Consider the following 18869-nt stretch of genomic DNA (forward strand, 5'->3'; position numbering starts at 1 on the left):
TCCGAGTGTTAAATAGTGAGGGATTAAAGGTAACGCCCCTGTGAGTCTCACCTGGTAGTCAAACCTTTGTCCATTATGGCACTGCAAACCACATAAACATTAGTTAGGTCCTTAGCGCAACATTAAATAATTCCCTTTCCCTGACATTGACTTCGTAATAAATAGACAGGAAACCAGGCCAAAAACACCGCCACGGTTGGCTGCCGCCGTTCGCACCTCAAAGGCCTACCAACCTCGCTGGCACGTGTTACAAAACGACCGCGGGGGGGTCGCGGACGGGAGATGTCAGGAGTCGCATGCCGCAGAGGGCGTGACCTGGGCGAGTTGGGAGGCTATGATTGGCTGAGGAGTGCGCAAATGTGACGTGATCAGCGACCAAGATATGCGACGGTCGGACGCCATTGGAGTTGAGTTCAGAGCAGACGCAGGCAGACACCAGAGAGTTCGTAGGAGTTGGTTGGAGCACACAGTCGACGCAGAGACACAGTTGGTGGAAAAGCTCCCCGAAGGCAGTTGGTGGAAAAGCTCCCCGAAGGCAGTTGGTGGAGAGTTCGTTCACACACCGAGCACACCAAGCCCACAGAGCACGCGGCAGTTCGCAGCAGTTCGTTGCAAGTCGAGCCCTCCGTTGAACCATTGGTGCACGGGCCTTGTGGAGATCGTCCTCGTGTGAAGCTGCTGGCCACGCGTCGGACGCGTGGTGCTTGGAGCGGGGCCTCGTAGAGCTTGGAGCGAAGGACCTGGTGGTGTGCGATCGGGCCAAAAGGAGCGGTGTTGGACGGCCGCCACCAAGACGACACCAACTTGTTACGCAACTGTGATTAACACCACAGTTACGGATGGCCGATTTGCGAGACTTTAACTCCCGAGGCGAACACTCAATGGCGGACTCAAGTTCAACACAAACGCGCGGAATGGCGGGACACAGCGAAGGCTCCGCAACCTTACCTATTAAAATCAAACACCCAGGAAAACTGCGTTCAGATATATATACAGAAAATAATATAAGGATTTATTATCGAATAGTAATACAGTGAAAAAGCCGCGCCGGTAAATCTAATAACTCTAAATCGGGACGTCCCCACACGACTGACAGCAAACACGATACGAGGGAGATTATGAATACAAAAATAACACGTCACGTCGTTCAAATGTACGCGGATGCGGCTTATCTGTCTTGGTGTCGTCTTGGTGGCGGCCGTCCAACACCGCTCCTTTTGGCCCGATCGCACACCACCAGGTCCTTCGCTCCAAGCTCTACGAGGCCCCGCTCCAAGCACCACGCGTCCGACGCGTGGCCAGCAGCTTCACACGAGGACGATCTCCACAAGGCCCGTGCACCAATGGTTCAACGGAGGGCTCGACTTGCAATGAACTGCTGCGAACTGCCGCGTGCTCTGTGGGCTTGGTGTGCTCGGTGTGTGAACGAACTCTCCACCAACTGCCTTCGGGGAGCTTTTCCACCAACTGCCTTCGGGGAGCTTTTCCACCAACTGTGTCTCTGCGTCGACTGTGTGCTCCAACCAACTCCTACGAACTCTCTGGTGTCTGCCTGCGTCTGCTCTGAACTCAACTCCAATGGCGTCCGACCGTCGCATATCTTGGTCGCTGATCACGTCACATTTGCGCACTCCTCAGCCAATCATAGCCTCCCAACTCGCCCAGGTCACGCCCTCTGCGGCATGCGACTCCTGACATCTCCCGTCCGCGACCCCCCCGCGGTCGTTTTGTAACACGTGCCAGCGAGGTTGGTAGGCCTTTGAGGTGCGAACGGCGGCAGCCAACCGTGGCGGTGTTTTTGGCCTGGTTTCCTGTCTATTTATTACGAAGTCAATGTCAGGGAAAGTGAATTATTTAATGTTGCGCTAAGGACCTAACTAATGTTTATGTGGTTTGCAGTGCCATAATGGACAAAGGTTTGACTACCAGGTGAGACTCACAGGGGCGTTACCTTTAATCCCTCACTATTTAACACTCGGACCTCCAGGTAGATCCACAATCATACATCTTACCCCGACAAACGCCTAAACATCAAGAACTTATTACATGTAGAGTCCCTGTCACGACAGCCGAATACCTACCTATTCAGATCTACCTAGCTCTAGATATTGCTCTACCAAATTCATAACACAGCCCCCCCCCCTGGAACCGTAGCTCCTGCAAGGTTCACCGCAGGCACTACCATTCCAGCCTTAACACTTACTGTCACACACTTAATTAACCTATGAAATAAATCAGGAGGGCTGTGGGAAGTGAGTCGGACTACCTACCTACACTTCCTTAACATGCTGAACCCCTTAACCATCATGCAAGTATGTACATTTTCTTCATTGTTCCTGTGGAGGGAGGAAACAACCAACACACACCACTAACTTAACCACAAAACTTAACCATCTTTCCAAACTCAAAACTCTAACCTTTGTACATACCCCGGTCTACAGACCGCGTCCCCCGGTGGATGCCACAAGACACAACCTTACCTGCGGGGCCATCCCCAATGCATCCCCCTAAATTTTCCACGGCCCTGTCCAGATGTTACAGGTGAGTGACACGGCTCGGTGGATTTCGCCCACATTCATGCAACACAGACCCCTTAACCACTCATTCTCATTCCATAGGTCATCAAGGCATTTCAAAAATCAACAAAGCACTTATTTCAATACACCCCCTGCAGGACCATGGCATTGATGTCATTCACGTGTGTGTGCATTCCTCAACTAGGCAGCGGGGAGGTACCGCACAAAAAGATGGTGGGGGCGCATCAGGCTGTGGTGCCCGCAGTCCCAAAAACAAGTCAACCGACTTACAAGTTCATTGCCCCCCCCCCCCCCTTTACCTCTTGGCCCCGTGACAGCCCAACAGCCCCTTTCCGCCGTTACCTCGCCGGTGAGGGTCTCCACACACACCAGGCTCCTTTGCCTCCTGCTTTCGCGCAGCAACACGGGTCACCGGGGGACTTCCTCACCCCGCGGCGCCCAACCAGACCCTCCACCGACGAGCTCCAATTTCCAGTTACCACCGGCTGCCAGGGGTAATTGCCGCAGAGGGGGGGCCCGCAGGCATCGCTCCTCAGAGCTTGCTCTGTACCTGCGGACACACACACCTTCCCCACCCACAAGACCCCAAAACACACTTCCTCCCCCGCTGCCATTCAATTCTCCACACAACTCAGCACAATTCAGTACAATTCCATAGATGGTGTAAAAGGTGTTACAAGGCTTGCCATGGCCTGCTACATGTGAAATCCCATTCACAGTTCGAATCATTGAATCCTTACACATTTCCATTAGCACATTTCCAAAAGCACAAGTATCGCCCCTCATTATCTCCAATAATTATCATCACTCACTCTCCAGGTTCCACTCTCACGACCACATCAAAACACCTAACCACAATACAAAAACATACGCCACCCACAAGACACTGTGGCTCCCATTCCATCCCCTCACCGGCCATGTCATCACTCGCTCTCACCTCCCAACTCCAAATTACATGTCCCCAATTTCCCAAAGCAAATCCTGAAGCCTGGGACAGTACTCCTCAAAACACTCACCTCAAGTGCAGGTAGTTGCAGGTTGGTCAGGTTCAAGAGCGTCATCCACCCTTCACAATCCCAAAATTTCACATTGGGCCTACCAAATACTTCCAAATTTCTCTTTTGTCCCCACTACACTGGCAGGTATGTGGATCCGCATCCAACGGTGATCATCGCTACACAACTACCTACAGCCACGTCAGCTCTGCACCTCTACCGTGCAAGGGTCACCGGGACAAGGTGAGCAGTCAAAACGCCAACATGGCCCATGAGCGTCCATAAGGGTGCGACCCACCATCCATCCTTCGGCCCCCCTGTGAGGAACACAGCTGCAGCAGCCCCAGCTGGCCAATGTGGTGAGCACTTGCTGCCACAACACACACTACCGCACACACAACCTCGGCCCTGGGGGGCACGGTCGCAGTGCGTGGCATCCCTACAGCCACGTCCCCTGCACCTCCCCATCATCCCCCAGTCCGACTACAGAACTGCAGCCCCCCAGTGCTCACCCACACTTGACCACACCAAGGTCCAGTCAACAGCCATGCTCCACCAGGAGGCTCACCCAGAAGACATGGTCCACACACCTCGGACATGCACAGCACCACGTTGACCCTCAGGCTACACAACTGTATCCCCAGGATCCCGCGTCCCAAATATCAGCACAGTTGCCCCCGCAACCAGTTGAAAGCTGTGTCTTACTACCCTATTAATTTCATCACAGCCTCCAACACTTTGGTCTACACACCTGGATCAATAATGGCGTCACTGTACAGTGTCCACCATGGCATTTCAAAATCCACCCTTAAATTTCCATCTAACCCACAGATTACCCATGCTAAACATTTATCACATTTCACTAACCTCACCAAAGAAGGATGCTTTGCCATACACATGCCAGCCGAGCATGGCCCATATGCTCGGCTCGTTACACATCTCCCGATTCACATCCCCATGGCTCTCTTCCCAACCCGAGAGTCCATAAATCATAACGGAGCATCTGTGGAAGGTCACTCACACCATCACGTTCCACAGATGCCCCAATGGTTGTCCGGCAGGCTATCTCCATCCCTGTCCATTCGGTTTGACCCGCGTCCATAGACCAACCACCATGCCAGGTCACCACATGCTGGTTGTCCCAGAGTCTCAGGGAGAGGGTGTCAGGTCGCATGCCCGGGTGATCACTACATCAGGCCCAAGCTGGCCATCTGCGGTGCCACCACCAAAGCGCGACCCACAACACCTCCCCCTAGTGGTCCTCAATATTTGCCATCCCAGGCTTGAGAAACCACCTCGGACCTCCCTGGAGGTCTTAACCCCCACCAGGGTCCGGTGACCCTGCCGGCCCGAGCCACCAGCTCGGACGGCGCCCCGATGGACAAGGGACGCCACACTCCACCAGACCCCCCGTGGGACCCAGCTCGTACCTCGACACCCAAGGCTGGACCCCACGTCCAAATCTCGCCATCACAGCCCCCCAGCTGGCTGGCATACCCAAATTTTGAAAGGGGCAACTTTGGCCCGAGGCCATCACCCATGACCTCGCCATGTCCAGATCCCGCAGCCCGGGGACCAATCCCCACCATGGCTGCTCCAAATCAATTTCCCATTGTAATTTTATTTTAAATTTTCTTTTACAAATTTTCATTCCCATTGCCAAACCGCAGCTGCAGGGAACAACCTCTACCACCGGTTGTTCTGCCCCTCCCTGCAGTTGATCCAAATTCCCTACAGGGACCAAATCTCCAGAAGCTCTATCTCCCGATCCTCCAAGATCCAAATCCAGCCCGGAGCCAACACACTCCCCCAACTGGTTGTCCAATTTTGGAGCCTCTGTTTCCAAATAGCAGTGTACAGTGAGCATCCCCTCGGTCATTCCAACCACCTCCTCGGACCAACTCACCTCCTCACCCAGGCTCCTTTGGGCCTGAACAAGCTCTACCTCCATGGGACTGTCACAGGTCTCCAGCCGCTGGATCAAATCATCCTCATCATTACAAATTATTCCTGGCCCCGCCAGGCTTTGATCAATATCCCCAATAAATACCCGGTCCGGCTCTATCGCATGGACCCCCAAAAACTCTACCCCCTCTTGCTCCGCACCACCGCCCTGGTGCTGCACAATTCCAAATTCATCCCCCGGTTGGGGTGTTGTGACATCCACACGGTCCCGATAGCCTTCCAGGTCCCCATTTGCTTTATCAATTCGAGCATTTGTGGCACCAATCTGACCCTCCAACTTTTCCCCCATTTGGACAGCCTGCGTCACGCCCTCCTCTATTTTTGACATTAATTCTTCCCGTTTCAATTCAATTTCCACCCCTATGGCTTTTTCCATCTCCCCCATCTGAGTTTCTACTTTACCCTCAAATTTCCCCAGTCTGTCCGTAATTTGGTTTTGCACTCTCCCTTCTATGCCATCAATTCGTTCCCCCAGCTGCTGTGCCATTTCCCCAATTTTTCCTTCCAATTGTTCATTCCTTTCCTTTATTTCATTCCTCCATTCCTTCCCCTGCGACTCCATTTTATTTTCCATCCCTTCAATTTTATTTTCCAACCCACTTTTCATTTCTCCCATTTGTTCCTCCAATCGATCACTCATTCCCTTCATTCCTTCCCTACATTCCTTCCCCTGGGACTCCATTTTATTTTCCATCCCACTTTTCATTTGTCCCATTTGTTCCTCCAATCGCTCACTCATTCCCTTCATTCCTTCCCTACATTCCTTACTCATTTTATTTTCCAGCCCGTCAATTTTTCGAAGCAATTGACCCAACATCTGGTCGGTTGTCGGGGCCGTTCCTACTGCTCCCGACTCCCCGGTGGGGGAGGGGGATAAGTTGGTGCTCGGGACGAGGGAGGTTCCAAGGCTCACCTCTGCATCAAATTCCCCTATTTCCGGCTCACTCCCAACGCTGACGGAGGCCTCGCTGCGTACTTCCATCTCATCAATTTCCGACATCCGCTTTCCGGAAGATTGTTTCCCGCGCGCGTATTTATTTTAATAATTCCTGAAACAATTTAAATTTGACGAAGACGCGATATCGCGCTCCGTTTGCCCGATTGATTATTAAATTTCTCCGCCTCGACTATAAAAATTTTGCGTTCGAACGTCGAGCGCAATGTACGCCCGACCGTGTCGATGTCGCCCCGCGGACAAAAAAAATTTGTCCGACCGTGTCGATGTCTCGCCGCGGACAAAAAAATTTGTCCGACGGGTTCAAATCCTACACTCCTGACACCACTTGTTACGCAACTGTGATTAACACCACAGTTACGGATGGCCGATTTGCGAGACTTTGACTCCCGAGGCGAACACTCAATGGCGGACTCAAGTTCAACACAAACGCGCGGAATGGCGGGACACAGCGAAGGCTCCGCAACCTTACCTATTAAAATCAAACACCCAGGAAAACTGCGTTCAGATATATATACAGAAAATAATATAAGGATTTATTATCGAATAGTAATACAGTGAAAAAGCCGCGCCGGTAAATCTAATAACTCTAAATCGGGACGTCCCCACACGACTGACAGCAAACACGATACGAGGGAGATTATGAATACAAAAATAACACGTCACGTCGTTCAAATGTACGCGGATGCGGCTTATCTGTCTTGGTGTCGTCTTGGTGGCGGCCGTCCAACACCGCTCCTTTTGGCCCGATCGCACACCACCAGGTCCTTCGCTCCAAGCTCTACGAGGCCCCGCTCCAAGCACCACGCATCCGACGCGTGGCCAGTAGCTTCACACGAGGACGATCTCCACAAGGCCCGTGCACCAATGGTTCAACGGAGGGCTCGACTTGCAACGAACTGCTGCGAACTGCCGCGTGCTCTGTGGGCTTGGTGTGCTCGGTGTGTGAACGAACTCTCCACCAACTGCCTTCGGGGAGCTTTTCCACCAACTGCCTTCGGGGAGCTTTTCCACCAACTGTGTCTCTGCGTCGACTGTGTGCTCCAACCAACTCCTACGAACTCTCTGATGTCTGCCTGCGTCTGCTCTGAACTCAACTCCAATGGCGTCCGACCGTCGCATATCTTGGTCGCTGATCACGTCACATTTGCGCACTCCTCAGCCAATCATAGCCTCCCAACTCGCCCAGGTCACGCCCTCTGCGGCATGCGACTCCTGACATCTCCCGTCCGCGACCCCCCCGCGGTCGTTTTGTAACACGTGCCAGCGAGGTTGGTAGGCCTTTGAGGTGCGAACGGCGGCAGCCAACCGTGGCGGTGTTTTTGGCCTGGTTTCCTGTCTATTTATTACGAAGTCAATGTCAGGGAAAGGGAATTATTTAATGTTGCGCTAAGGACCTAACTAATGTTTATGTGGTTTGCAGTGCCATAATGGACAAAGGTTTGACTACCAGGTGAGACTCACAGGGGCGTTACCTTTAATCCCTCACTATTTAACACTCGGACCTCCAGGTAGATCCACAATCATACATCTTACCCCGACAAACGCCTAAACATCAAGAACTTATTACATGTAGAGTCCCTGTCACGACAGCCGAATACCTACCTATTCAGATCTACCTAGCTCTAGATATTGCTCTACCAAATTCATAACAATATTAACTCCACCAATTATCTTGCCAAAAACTAGTGGCAAAGAATGGCACTGGTTTTGTAAGCATTTGGGTTTGTTCCCTCTTCAATTTTAAATTTCTCAGTACGTGTTAAGTGTCGATTGGACTGCTTTCCATTAGAGTATAAAAAAGCATGATGTTTGAGACTTTTATGAGGTCTCTGTATTGAACCCAGACACTCGATGTTGGTCATCTTGGCAAGATTGTCAAAATGGTTTATTTAGTTATATTTTATTACTTGCAAAATCGAAGATTTTTCAAGTATATATTGGTTTGTCTTCTATCTGTTTGATTCTGTCTGTCTGTCAATCGCCTACAGTTCACAATTTTAAACTGATCTTCACGAAACTTCACCAGTTGGTAGAGTTTGTCATGAGAAATAAGCATATTGATTTTGAGGTCAACTCAAGGTCAAACATATATAATCATCAATTTTCATATGAAAAACCATCAATTTTTATCCAATTGACTTGAAAATTAAACAGCATTTGCTTAGTGCCTCACTAAATTTGGAAACCAACTAGTTTTATGGTCAAAAGGTCAAAGGTCAACCCAAGGTCAAACTGCTAAAATCATAAATTTTCGTCTGAACAAGTGTCAATTTTCATCCGTTTAATCTGAAAATTAAAGAGCATTGTACATCACGGAATTGGAAAACTAACTATTTTTGCGGTCAAAAGGTCAAAGGTCAACTATAGGTCAAACTTCTAATATAAATTTTCATCTGAAAAATCATAAATTTCAGTCTGATTGACCCAAGCTTTGATTAAGATCGTCAATTTTAATCTTAATGAAATGGACAATTTGATGTATCCATGGCAACTTTTTCTTTTGGGGAGGGGTGGATTTAGTATTGTATCGTGTGTAAGTATCGTGCTTTGCATGACGTCTTCTTGTTTTGGTGTTTTTGTGGTTTGATTTTTGCAGAGAGACGAGAAGAACTGGTAACGATTCCCTCCACCAAGAATAACACGGGGTCAAGTGAGCAAGAGCGCGATTCCATTCGGACCTCCAATGTTCCAAAAACCAAAGGCAGTTTCATTCGCATTGGCGTGCGTTCATACAAGTGCACAATTTGTGGAAAGACACTTGTTCAGTCATCATCCCGTGCACGCCACATGAGAATCCACAGCGGTGAACGACCGTACAAGTGTTCAGTCTGTGGGAAAGGTTTTATTCAGCCATCACACTACAACAGTCATTTGAGGACACATAGCGATGAGCACCCGTACAAGTGTTCCAAATGTGGAAAATGTTTTATTCAGCAAGCACACTACCGCGTTCATTTGAGGATTCATCATGGTGAGCTTCCATATAAGTGTTCGGTGTGTGGAAAAGCATTTATTTGGTCTTCAACCTATCGCACTCATTTTAGGATTCATAGTGGTGAGCGCCCTTATAAGTGCACTATTTGTGGAAAAGGTTTCATTCAGTCATCACACTATTGCAGTCATTTGAGGATACACAATGGTGAGCGCCCATACAAGTGTTCAACATGTGGGAAAGATTTTATTCAGTCATCAACCTATCGCATCCATTTGAGGATTCATAATGGTGAGCGCCCTTATAAGTGCACCGTTTGTGGTAAGACATTCGTTAGTTCATCAGATCTTCAGCGACACATGGGCGTCCATAATGAACACCCGTATAGGTGCAGGATATGTGGAAAAGGTTTCCTTTCATCGTCGTCCTTCCGGGATCACATGAGGATCAATAGCTGTGAGCGCCCTTATGAATGCGCAACTTGTGGCAAGGTTTTTAGGCAGTCCTCAAATTATTACGTGCACTTGAAAATACATCTGAAAGAACGCCCTTATAAATGCACTGTTTGTGGAAAAGGTTTTCGTCAGTGTTCCGGACGTCACCACCACATGAGAACACATAGCGATGAACGCCCGTACAAATGCACCAAGTGTGTGAAAGTGTTTCGTACATTATCGATGTGTAAGAAACATATAAAGACCCATTTACTACTCAAAAATACATAGGTTGCTTGTATTGGGGGCCACAGGGAAGCCCTGCCTTTTTTACTATGAAAAAAGGTAAAAAGTCAAACATTTGAACAGCCTTGGACGTGCACCTTGACCCCATGGTCAAGGCACAACGTCAACAAGGCTGTCCCCATAACAATACACATGCGCCTCAACCCCGAGGGGGAAACGCATGGTCATTCAAACGCATGCATCATGCCCCCCAAAGGGCCACAATGCATGGTCATACAGTTGGGACCACTCCTCTTAATAGGAGTGAGACCCCTTAATCCACCGGCAGGGAATTACTCCTGCCAGGTCCGATTTGCATGCAGGCTTGATTGTCGCCACAGGGCGGCACACTGCGAAAACAGTGTGCATTTTGTTAAAAAGTGTGTTATAAAGCATTTTGTGCGTTATCATCCTGCAGAAGACATATAATCACATTCCAGACTCAATAGTACACATGATGTTTTTATAAACATGCAGCACAACTATTGTTTGGTCCAGTTGGAGGGAATGGAGGAAAGGGTGGGCATGCGAAGCGAGAGATTTTCATTGAAGTTCAATTAAATTTTGGAGGATTAATATAGTTGGAGGAGAGGGATCCGTTCAATAGAGTAAGAGAAAGGAAATGGAGTATTGTGTACAAGGGGGCAGGTGGGGTTCAGCATGAGGTACCATGCTGGGTTGAAGCAGGTAGGTACGAGATAGTAATGGGATAAAAGCAATGTACCAGCCTGGCCTGCATTTCTTTCATCCAGGTTCTCGTCAAAAACTGAATGTGCCGTCGATGTTTGTTCATCCCTCAGCTTTCAACTCTGGAGTTGGTCTTGTGCTCCGGCCCACACCCTTTCCCAACCTCCCCCTAAGGTTTGTTTATTTTAATATTGAACAAAACTTGTTCCTTTGTCCTATTGTAAGGAAGTTGGCATATGTGTCACAAAACCTATTAAAACTCATGTTGACTCTTTCCAGACTCAAAAACTGCAGAGTGCCCTTTCTAAACTTAGCCCTTCATGCCAATGCCTCCTATACTGAGGCCCTCTATTAAACAGCAATTGAAAGATAAAAGTTTTGATGAAGGGATTTATGAAACTTAAAAAAAAAAAACAATGAAACAAAATATCAAAGGTCTTGATCCGGTGACATTGTGGTGAAAGCATCCAATCACATCCCCCAAGGGTCCAAGCAGTGTTAAATTTGGTGCTGTTTAATGGTTGCTGTCTGCCTGTACCAGCTCCTCTGTGAGCCTCATAACTTCTAAAATTAATCTTCTACATCTTCTGCCTATTTATGTTCTATATGTATGTCTATATGAATGTATATCTATATGTATGTCTATGTTCTATTATAACAAGCCTTATCAGAATGGCGGTGCACCATCTTGATCAGCCCTTTGTGACATGGCTGGGTTATTAAGCCGCCATTTTGTTTTGGCCTATTGAAACGTGCCTCAGCTTGGAAACGCTATCTACTCTCACGGACAAATAAAAGCATATAATCAAAATTTGGATTCGGATTTGAGGATCGGATCCTGTAGACTAAATGAGTATCAAAATCTGGAGTGAAAAGAGAAGAAATAAACAGTATTAGTGATTCTTATATCCAAGTGTATTTTTGTAAGCAAGGCTCTTCTCCTCCTTCTGCAGTCGTCTTAATTCACACCTCGATAGGATATTGCAAATAGGATAGGATATCACACCTCGATAGGATAGGGTGTTTTTTCAAATTGCAAAAAAATGTTTTTTTTATATTCCCTGTGTATTGGCAAAATACTCCGCCCAGATCTTCGTCAAACTCAACGAGAATCTTTTAATCAAACCCGGAAAATATTATGGATAAACTCTGCTTCTGATAATTCTTCTTCTTCAAACTTGCAAAACATTACGGAGAAACTTTGCTTCTGATAGTTCTTCTTCTTCAAACTCGGAAAGCATTACAGAAACCTCAATGTTAAGAAACCCCACATCCATTGGCCATAGTTCATCCGTTATTCTCATGGCATTTGGGGGACATCAGGTGGCACACTAAGGTAAGGCTAACCTTCGCTGCCAGACAGAAAACAGAGAGGGCATGCTTCGTTCTATATTGTCGATTCTTCGGCACCACCTATTCTCGGACCGTCGGCTTGTATTGCCCTCGACTTGATTAAATTTAGTGATAACAACATCGATATATGTTCCTTGAATCGGCAGCCAGAACCAATTGCATTGCCTTGTATAACCCAGTCATTTGCAGATGTCTTTCATGGCCTTGGGAAGTTCAACCATCCCTATCATATTGAAATAGATGAAGGAGTTTGTCTCGTGGTCGAACTTCCACGTGGGGTTCCACATAGATTGCACGATTGTCTCAAGCAGAAGCTCGGGGACATGGAATCACGAGGCGTCATTACACAGATGATTGGGCCCACAAACTGGGTGCACAACCTAGTGATCATTGAAAAGAAGAATAGCTGCTTATGGTTATGTTGAGATCCAATTAATTTAAACAAAACGCTAAAACGAGAGCACCATCAGATCCCCACGACAGAGGAGGTAATCGGCCGGTTGGAGGTAAGCGGGTATTTTCTGTTTTTGATCAAATGGACTTGTTCTGGCAGGTTCTACCTGACAAGGACAGATGGTGCATTGTTGTGTACTTTTAACACACCTTTTGGAAAACATTTTTTCAACAGAATGCTTTTCGGACTCAGTCCTGCAAGTGAAGTACTGCAGAGGCGCAATCAGAATGCCTTTGGTGATCTTGAAAGGGGTGTACTTCGGTGCCGATGACATGACTATGGCTGAGGTCCTCCTGAGTCTCCTACCGTAGAATCCCCTTTCATTGAATTGGCGATGGATGGTGTCAGTTGAAACTGTCGTACCTTGTGTCTGAAGGTCAACTTGAATCTGTTTGGCATTTGATCGAGGTGCTTTCTCCACCATTTGAACAGTCCTTTGCTGCAATCGTCGATGAAGTTTTCTCTTGCGATCACGTCCAGGGAGGTTGGCTGCAGTGGCATGGGCCTTAAACTTCCTGATAACATTGCGTACGGCGGACACAGGAACATCAAGATATCTGAAGATGGACTTGTAGCCTTGAGATTGTCCATGCTTCGCTACAATCTTGTGTCTGACCTCAGACAATTCTCTAGTTTTCTTTCTTTTCTCCATGCTCATTGTGGTACACAGTGACACAAAACAGCAGAATGACTCCTTTTCTCTATTCAAACTGGTTGAATGAGTGGTTTTCTATATTGCAGGTACCTGCAACTGACCACAGGTGAGTTGTATTCCAAAGTAAAGGAGAATCACTTGCTTGAAATACAATTATTTATAACAACTTCGAAAAGGTGTCAATAATATTGTCAGGGCCATTTTAGGATTTCTGTGTGGAATAAGCTAAGATTTAGTAATTTTTTCAGCTTTTTTTGTTTTGTTCCACTGCAAACAAAAGAAATACATTTGTGGATACCAAAATATTTTTTTAAATCTCAACAATTTTCTCGAAGAAATGGTGCATTATTTGATAAAAGTGCAAGGGTGCCAATATTTTTTGCCACGACTGTATATATAAGACAGACCTAGAAGGTGACACAGAGCACCACCTATAAGAGGTGCAAACCTATAAGAGGTCCACCTATAAGACAGAGGTGCAAACAGACCACAAGCCATTGGTGACCATTGTTGGAAAACCGCTTCACAGAGCGTCACGCAGACTACAAATGCTGTTGATTCGTCTTCTTTGTTTTGACTTAGATATCAAGTATAAAACAACAACAACATGCATTTTAAGGCCATTTTCCCTGCAAGAGCGGGGGTTAGCCTTGCAGTCCCCATGACAATCTTCTCCATTTTGCCCTATTTTCTGCATCTCTCCTTGTTAACCCCCATGCCCGCATTTCTTTTTCCACCATCTTTAGCCAAGTCATTCTCGGTCTTCCCCGTCCTATACTTCCTTCTACGTTCATTTCCATCACTCTTCTCAACAAGTCACTTTCATCCTTCCTCAACACATGACCAAACCATCTCAACCTGTTCCTCTTCACAGCATCAATCACAGGCTCCATTCCCATCATCTTTTGCAATTCATCATTTGTCTTCCTCTCTCTCAACGATACTCCACACATCCACAGAACCATTCGCATTTCCATCCTTTCCAGCCTTCGTTGCTGCTCTACGTTCATTACCCATGTCTCGCTCCCATAAATCATAACACTTCTCACACATACACCTTTCCCTTCAGATTCAACGACACTCCCCTCCTCATCAGCACGCCACTCAGTTCCCGAAACTTCTTCCATGCACATCTCACTCCAGCAACCGTTGCAGAGTCTGATCCACCTTCTCCATTCAGCATGTCTCCGAGGTAGTAAAAAATGTTTTCACACCTTCCAGCTTCACGCCGCCTCCAAGATCGAACTCAACATTTCCTCCATCTGCAGCTCCCTCTGTGCACACCTTACATTTGAATGTAGCTGTCACACTGGTTAATGACCCTCTCAGACCACTGCATTTTTGATGAACCCACTCAGCGCACATTGTCCATTGAATGGAGTTCACTCCAACACCCTTACTGCACACAGCACATGGCCACTTCCCAGTTCTTTCCACCTCACCACATGCTTTACCACTTGCCATCACCTTCGTCTTTCCGATATTCACCTTCAGACCTTTTGTCTCCACACATTCCTTCCACTTGTTCATCTTTTCCTTCAGTCCATCCATACTTTCCGCAATCAACACCAGATTTTTTTTGTATACTGAATCGAGGCTCGTGAAAGAGGTAACATTTACTTCACAAACAAATCAACCAGACAAACAAAATATATAAAAAGAAGGAGCGGAAGACAAGATTGGGGAGAGCAGGGGAAGCACACAAACACAACATTTGAGAGCAGGGAGATGTGTGGAAGGGAGAGGCCTTGGGGGGAGGAGGCATGGGAAGGGGGGGGTGGGGGGGAGGAGGGAGAAGTATAAAACACAAGGACACCAAGGACCTCCAGGACAGAAGTTGGTATTTCAAAAAAGTGGAATTGGGGTGAAATTAGCGGGGGTAGAAAAGATCAAGGTTTCGGATGGGGGAATAAGAGATGGGGGAATAAGAGAATAAGAGAATAAGAGATGGTGGTGAACAGCTGTTTTAAAGACCTGGAGGGTGGAGTGGGATTGAAGAGAGTGAGGGAGTTTGTTCCAGAGGTGGGAGAAAAGAGGAATGAAGGAGTGAAGGTGAGCAGAGAGTCGTGATTTTGGCAGTTTAACCATAAGAGGGTTGCAGGCAGATCTTGTGCGACCTGTAGGAATATTTGCGGGACAGAGCCCAGAGAGAGCTGGGGGGGCAAGGCCAGAGAGGAGTCGGAAGAAGACGGAAAGACCACCAACCTGCCTGCGGTGAGTGAGTGAGAGGCCCTTGGAGTTAGCTTCATCGCGGGAGATTCCAATGATTCTGAATGCTTTGGTTTCAACAGCGTGAAGACGAGCTCGGTGTGAGGCAGGAGCACCAGCCGAGGGGAGAGCAGTATTCCATTGAGCTGCGGATGAAAGCCTTGTATGTGGTGAGGAGCTCAGGTGTGCCAAGGAAGGACTTTGCACGACAGAGGATGCCCATGGAGGCCAGATTTGAAATGTGGTTTTCCCAGGAAAGATCATGGCAGATAGTGAGACCCAAAAGCTTGAGTGACAGAACTTCTTGGAGAGGATTATTCAGAAAGTGGATGGGAGGGTTGTTCAGTCGGGCTTTTCGGAGAGACATCGTAAGAGTGTGAGATTTGTCAGGATTGAAAGACATGTTCCACTTGTTTGCCCAGTCTGTGATTTTGTCCAGGTCTGCAGAGAGTGAGGAGGCTGCAGACTGCCGATCTGAGGGATGAAGAATGGAGTGACAGAGAGTAGTGTCATCAGCAAAGAGATAGAGAGGATTTTCAAGAGAGTCAGAGAGATCATTGATGAAGACCAGAAAAAGCACAGGGCCCAGAACACTGCCTTGGGGAACTCCAGCCTGAACAGGAAGAGGAGATGAGAGAAACACATTCGGGGCACACATGTTGACTACGACTAGAGAGGAAGTCTGCCAGCCATGCGTGGAGATTTCCATGGATACCAAAAGAGGAGAGTTTGGTGAGCAGAGTGGGGTGCCAGACCGTATCGAAGGCATGTGATATGTCAAGGGAGACTGCTCTAATTTCCTGTTTGGCATTGAGGACCTCCATCCATTGTTGAGAAAGCAGAAGCAGCATGTCCAGAGGAGAGTGACCAGGTCTGAAACCAAATTGATGATCAGAGATCAAGCCATTGGAGAAGAGGAAAGATTTCATATCTGAAGCAATGATGGATTCCATGACTTTGCTGATAATTGGGAGAAGGCTGATTGGTCTGTAGTTGCTGGGATCTGTTTTTGTACCTTTTTTGTGCAAAGTGGTGATGTTGGCAGATTTCCAAGCAGATGGAAGATGACCTTGAGCAAAAGAGAGGGTGAAGAGAACAGAGAGAGGGAGTGAAAGAGCGGAAGAACAGGATTTTAGGACCCGTGGGCTGATGCCGTCAGGTCCAGTTGCAGAATCAGAGTCGAGGGTTGACAGAAACGTTTCCACCTTGTTAGGAGGAAAGGACACAGAGTCCAGGAGCAGCTGAGTATGGTGGGTACAGAGAGGGATGGGTTTGGGACACAAGATTTAGAGGCAAACACAGAGTTGAGGCATTCAGCTTTTTCACGTGCGGAGTCAGCCGTGTGGCCATTTGAGGTGAGGGAGGGGATGGAGGGGGAACAAACACCAGAAACAGATTTGACCAGACGCCACCAGGATTTGGAAGAGTGAGACAGATAAGAGAGTTCGGTCCTGAGAACGGAGTGATATTGTTTCTTGGCTCTCCTGAGGGTGGACACACACTTGTTTCGGGCTTTGTGAAAGGAAATGAGATTTCCTTCCGTTGGATTTGCTTTCCAGGAGAGAAAAGCAAGTTCTTTCTGGGCAATAGCCTCACCACAAGATTCTGTGTATCATGGACGGGAGGAAGGGTATGACAACTGAAGACGAGATGGGATAAATCTGTGCATGAGAGACAGCAATTTACTTTGGAAGAATTCCCATGATGAGTTGATGTCAGAGGCGGTAGAGATGGGAGACAAGTCCAGATGATTGATGGCTGCTTGAAGACCGTGCCAGTTGGCCTGAGTGAAATGCCAGACTCGTCGACGCTGAGGCGGCTCTCTGAGAATGGTCAGAGAGATCATCTGCATACAACAACTCCCACGGTAAACCCTCCTTTACGTTCTGAGCCAGCACCTCCATCACAGCTACAAATAGTAGTGGACTTAGTACCGACCACTGATGCACTCCCACCTTCACCTCAAAGTCACCACTGTTCCCGTCCTTTGTCCTTGCAGCTGTGCGTGCTCTTTTGTACATTGCCATCACTACTCTGATCAACCATTCCTCACTCCTAACTTCCTCAATGCCCATGTCACTACTTTGTGTCGAACCCCATCGAATGCTTTCTCCAGATCAACAAACCCAAGAAACAACTTCTTCCTCTTCTCCACGTACTTCTCCTGCAACTGCCTCACAATAAAGAGCGCGCCTGTCGTTCCACTTCCTGGCATAAATCCAAACTGCATTTCGTCGATCTTCACCTTCTTCCTTATCCTCCTCTCCAACACCCTTTCCAATACCTTCATTCCATGCTCCAATAACTTTATCGCTCGGTATGAGCCACACTCCAGATGGTCACCTTTCCCCTTGTATCGAGGGACGAAGGTACTCAGTTAGCAATCCACTGGAATGCGGCCTTCTTTCACCACCAGATTACAGATCTCTGTCATTCTCTTCACACCCCAACTTCCTGCTGCCTTCAACATATCTCCCACAACTCCTGTCGGCCTTCCCGCTTTTCTACTCTTCATTGCTTTTTTCACTTCCTCAACTTCCTTCTCAGTTATCTTCTCTGCCGGTCCTAAAACTGGGTTACTCTCTATGTTGCCATCCCATTCATTCTCTGTATTCAACAGCATTTCCATATATCTTTTCCATCTTCCTTTAAGTCCATCTGGGTCCACAACGATTTGTCCCACTTCATCCTTCAAGCAACTCACCCACATCACATCATACCTCTCTTTCGCTATCTGCTTTGCAATCCTGAATACCGCTCTCTGACCCTCTTCCGAATCCAAGCATTCTCCGAACATTTTCCTACATGCCTCCTGCGCCTTTGCTCCCTCTTTCTTTGCAGCCTTCTTGGCTGCCTTATAACTTTCATGCTCTGCTTTTTCTGCTCCCGTACCCTTCGCCTTCTTCCACTCCTTGAACTTCTTCCTCTTCTCGTCAATCCTCTTTCCAACTTCATCATCCCACCACCATGTTTCCGAGTGCCTCAGCGGTCCCTTTGTCCATCCACTTACCTTACCAACGGCTCCCAACAGACTATCTTTCATTGACATCCAACCACTTTCAAGCTCAACCACATCATCCTCTACCCTACTCAGCCTCTCTTTTAATGCCTCCCTTACTGTCACCTCTTTCAACCTCCACACCTTCATTCTCGGTTGGTACTTCACCCGCCGAGCTCTCCTCGCACCTTTCACCCTTATGTCGCAGACAACCAAGTGGTGCTGTGAAACAGCCTCCTCCCCCGGGATCACCTTTGTGTCCCGGAGGTACTTCCTATCTCGCCTATGCACCATCAGGTCGTCAACGGTTGTCGTCGACCCACCTGACGTGTATGTAACAAGCTTATTATCTTCTTTCTGGAACTGAGTATTACAAGTCAACAAATCAGCTCCATCAGCAAGCTCCAA

At 47.8% G+C, this 18869-nt stretch overlaps 1 protein-coding gene across 2 annotated transcripts in view; it reads left to right on the forward strand.

Annotated features, from left to right (window-relative positions):
• The window catches only part of LOC137416222 (uncharacterized), a 44300-nt gene extending 32601 nt beyond the window's left edge, over window positions 1–11699 (forward strand). For both annotated transcript variants that reach the window (XM_078770036.1, XM_078770037.1), the window contains one exon: window positions 9052–11699. In XM_078770036.1, coding sequence (XP_078626162.1) covers window positions 9052–10112 — 1061 coding nt within the window. In that variant the 3' untranslated portion in view covers window positions 10113–11699. The remainder of the gene's footprint in view (window positions 1–9051) is intronic.
• Window positions 11700–18869: the final 7170 nt, after the last annotated feature.

Source organism: Myxine glutinosa, chromosome 1 (assembly GCF_964187855.1).
Source record: "Myxine glutinosa chromosome 1, kmMyxGlut1.1, whole genome shotgun sequence".
Lineage (NCBI taxonomy): Eukaryota > Metazoa > Chordata > Myxini > Myxiniformes > Myxinidae > Myxine > Myxine glutinosa.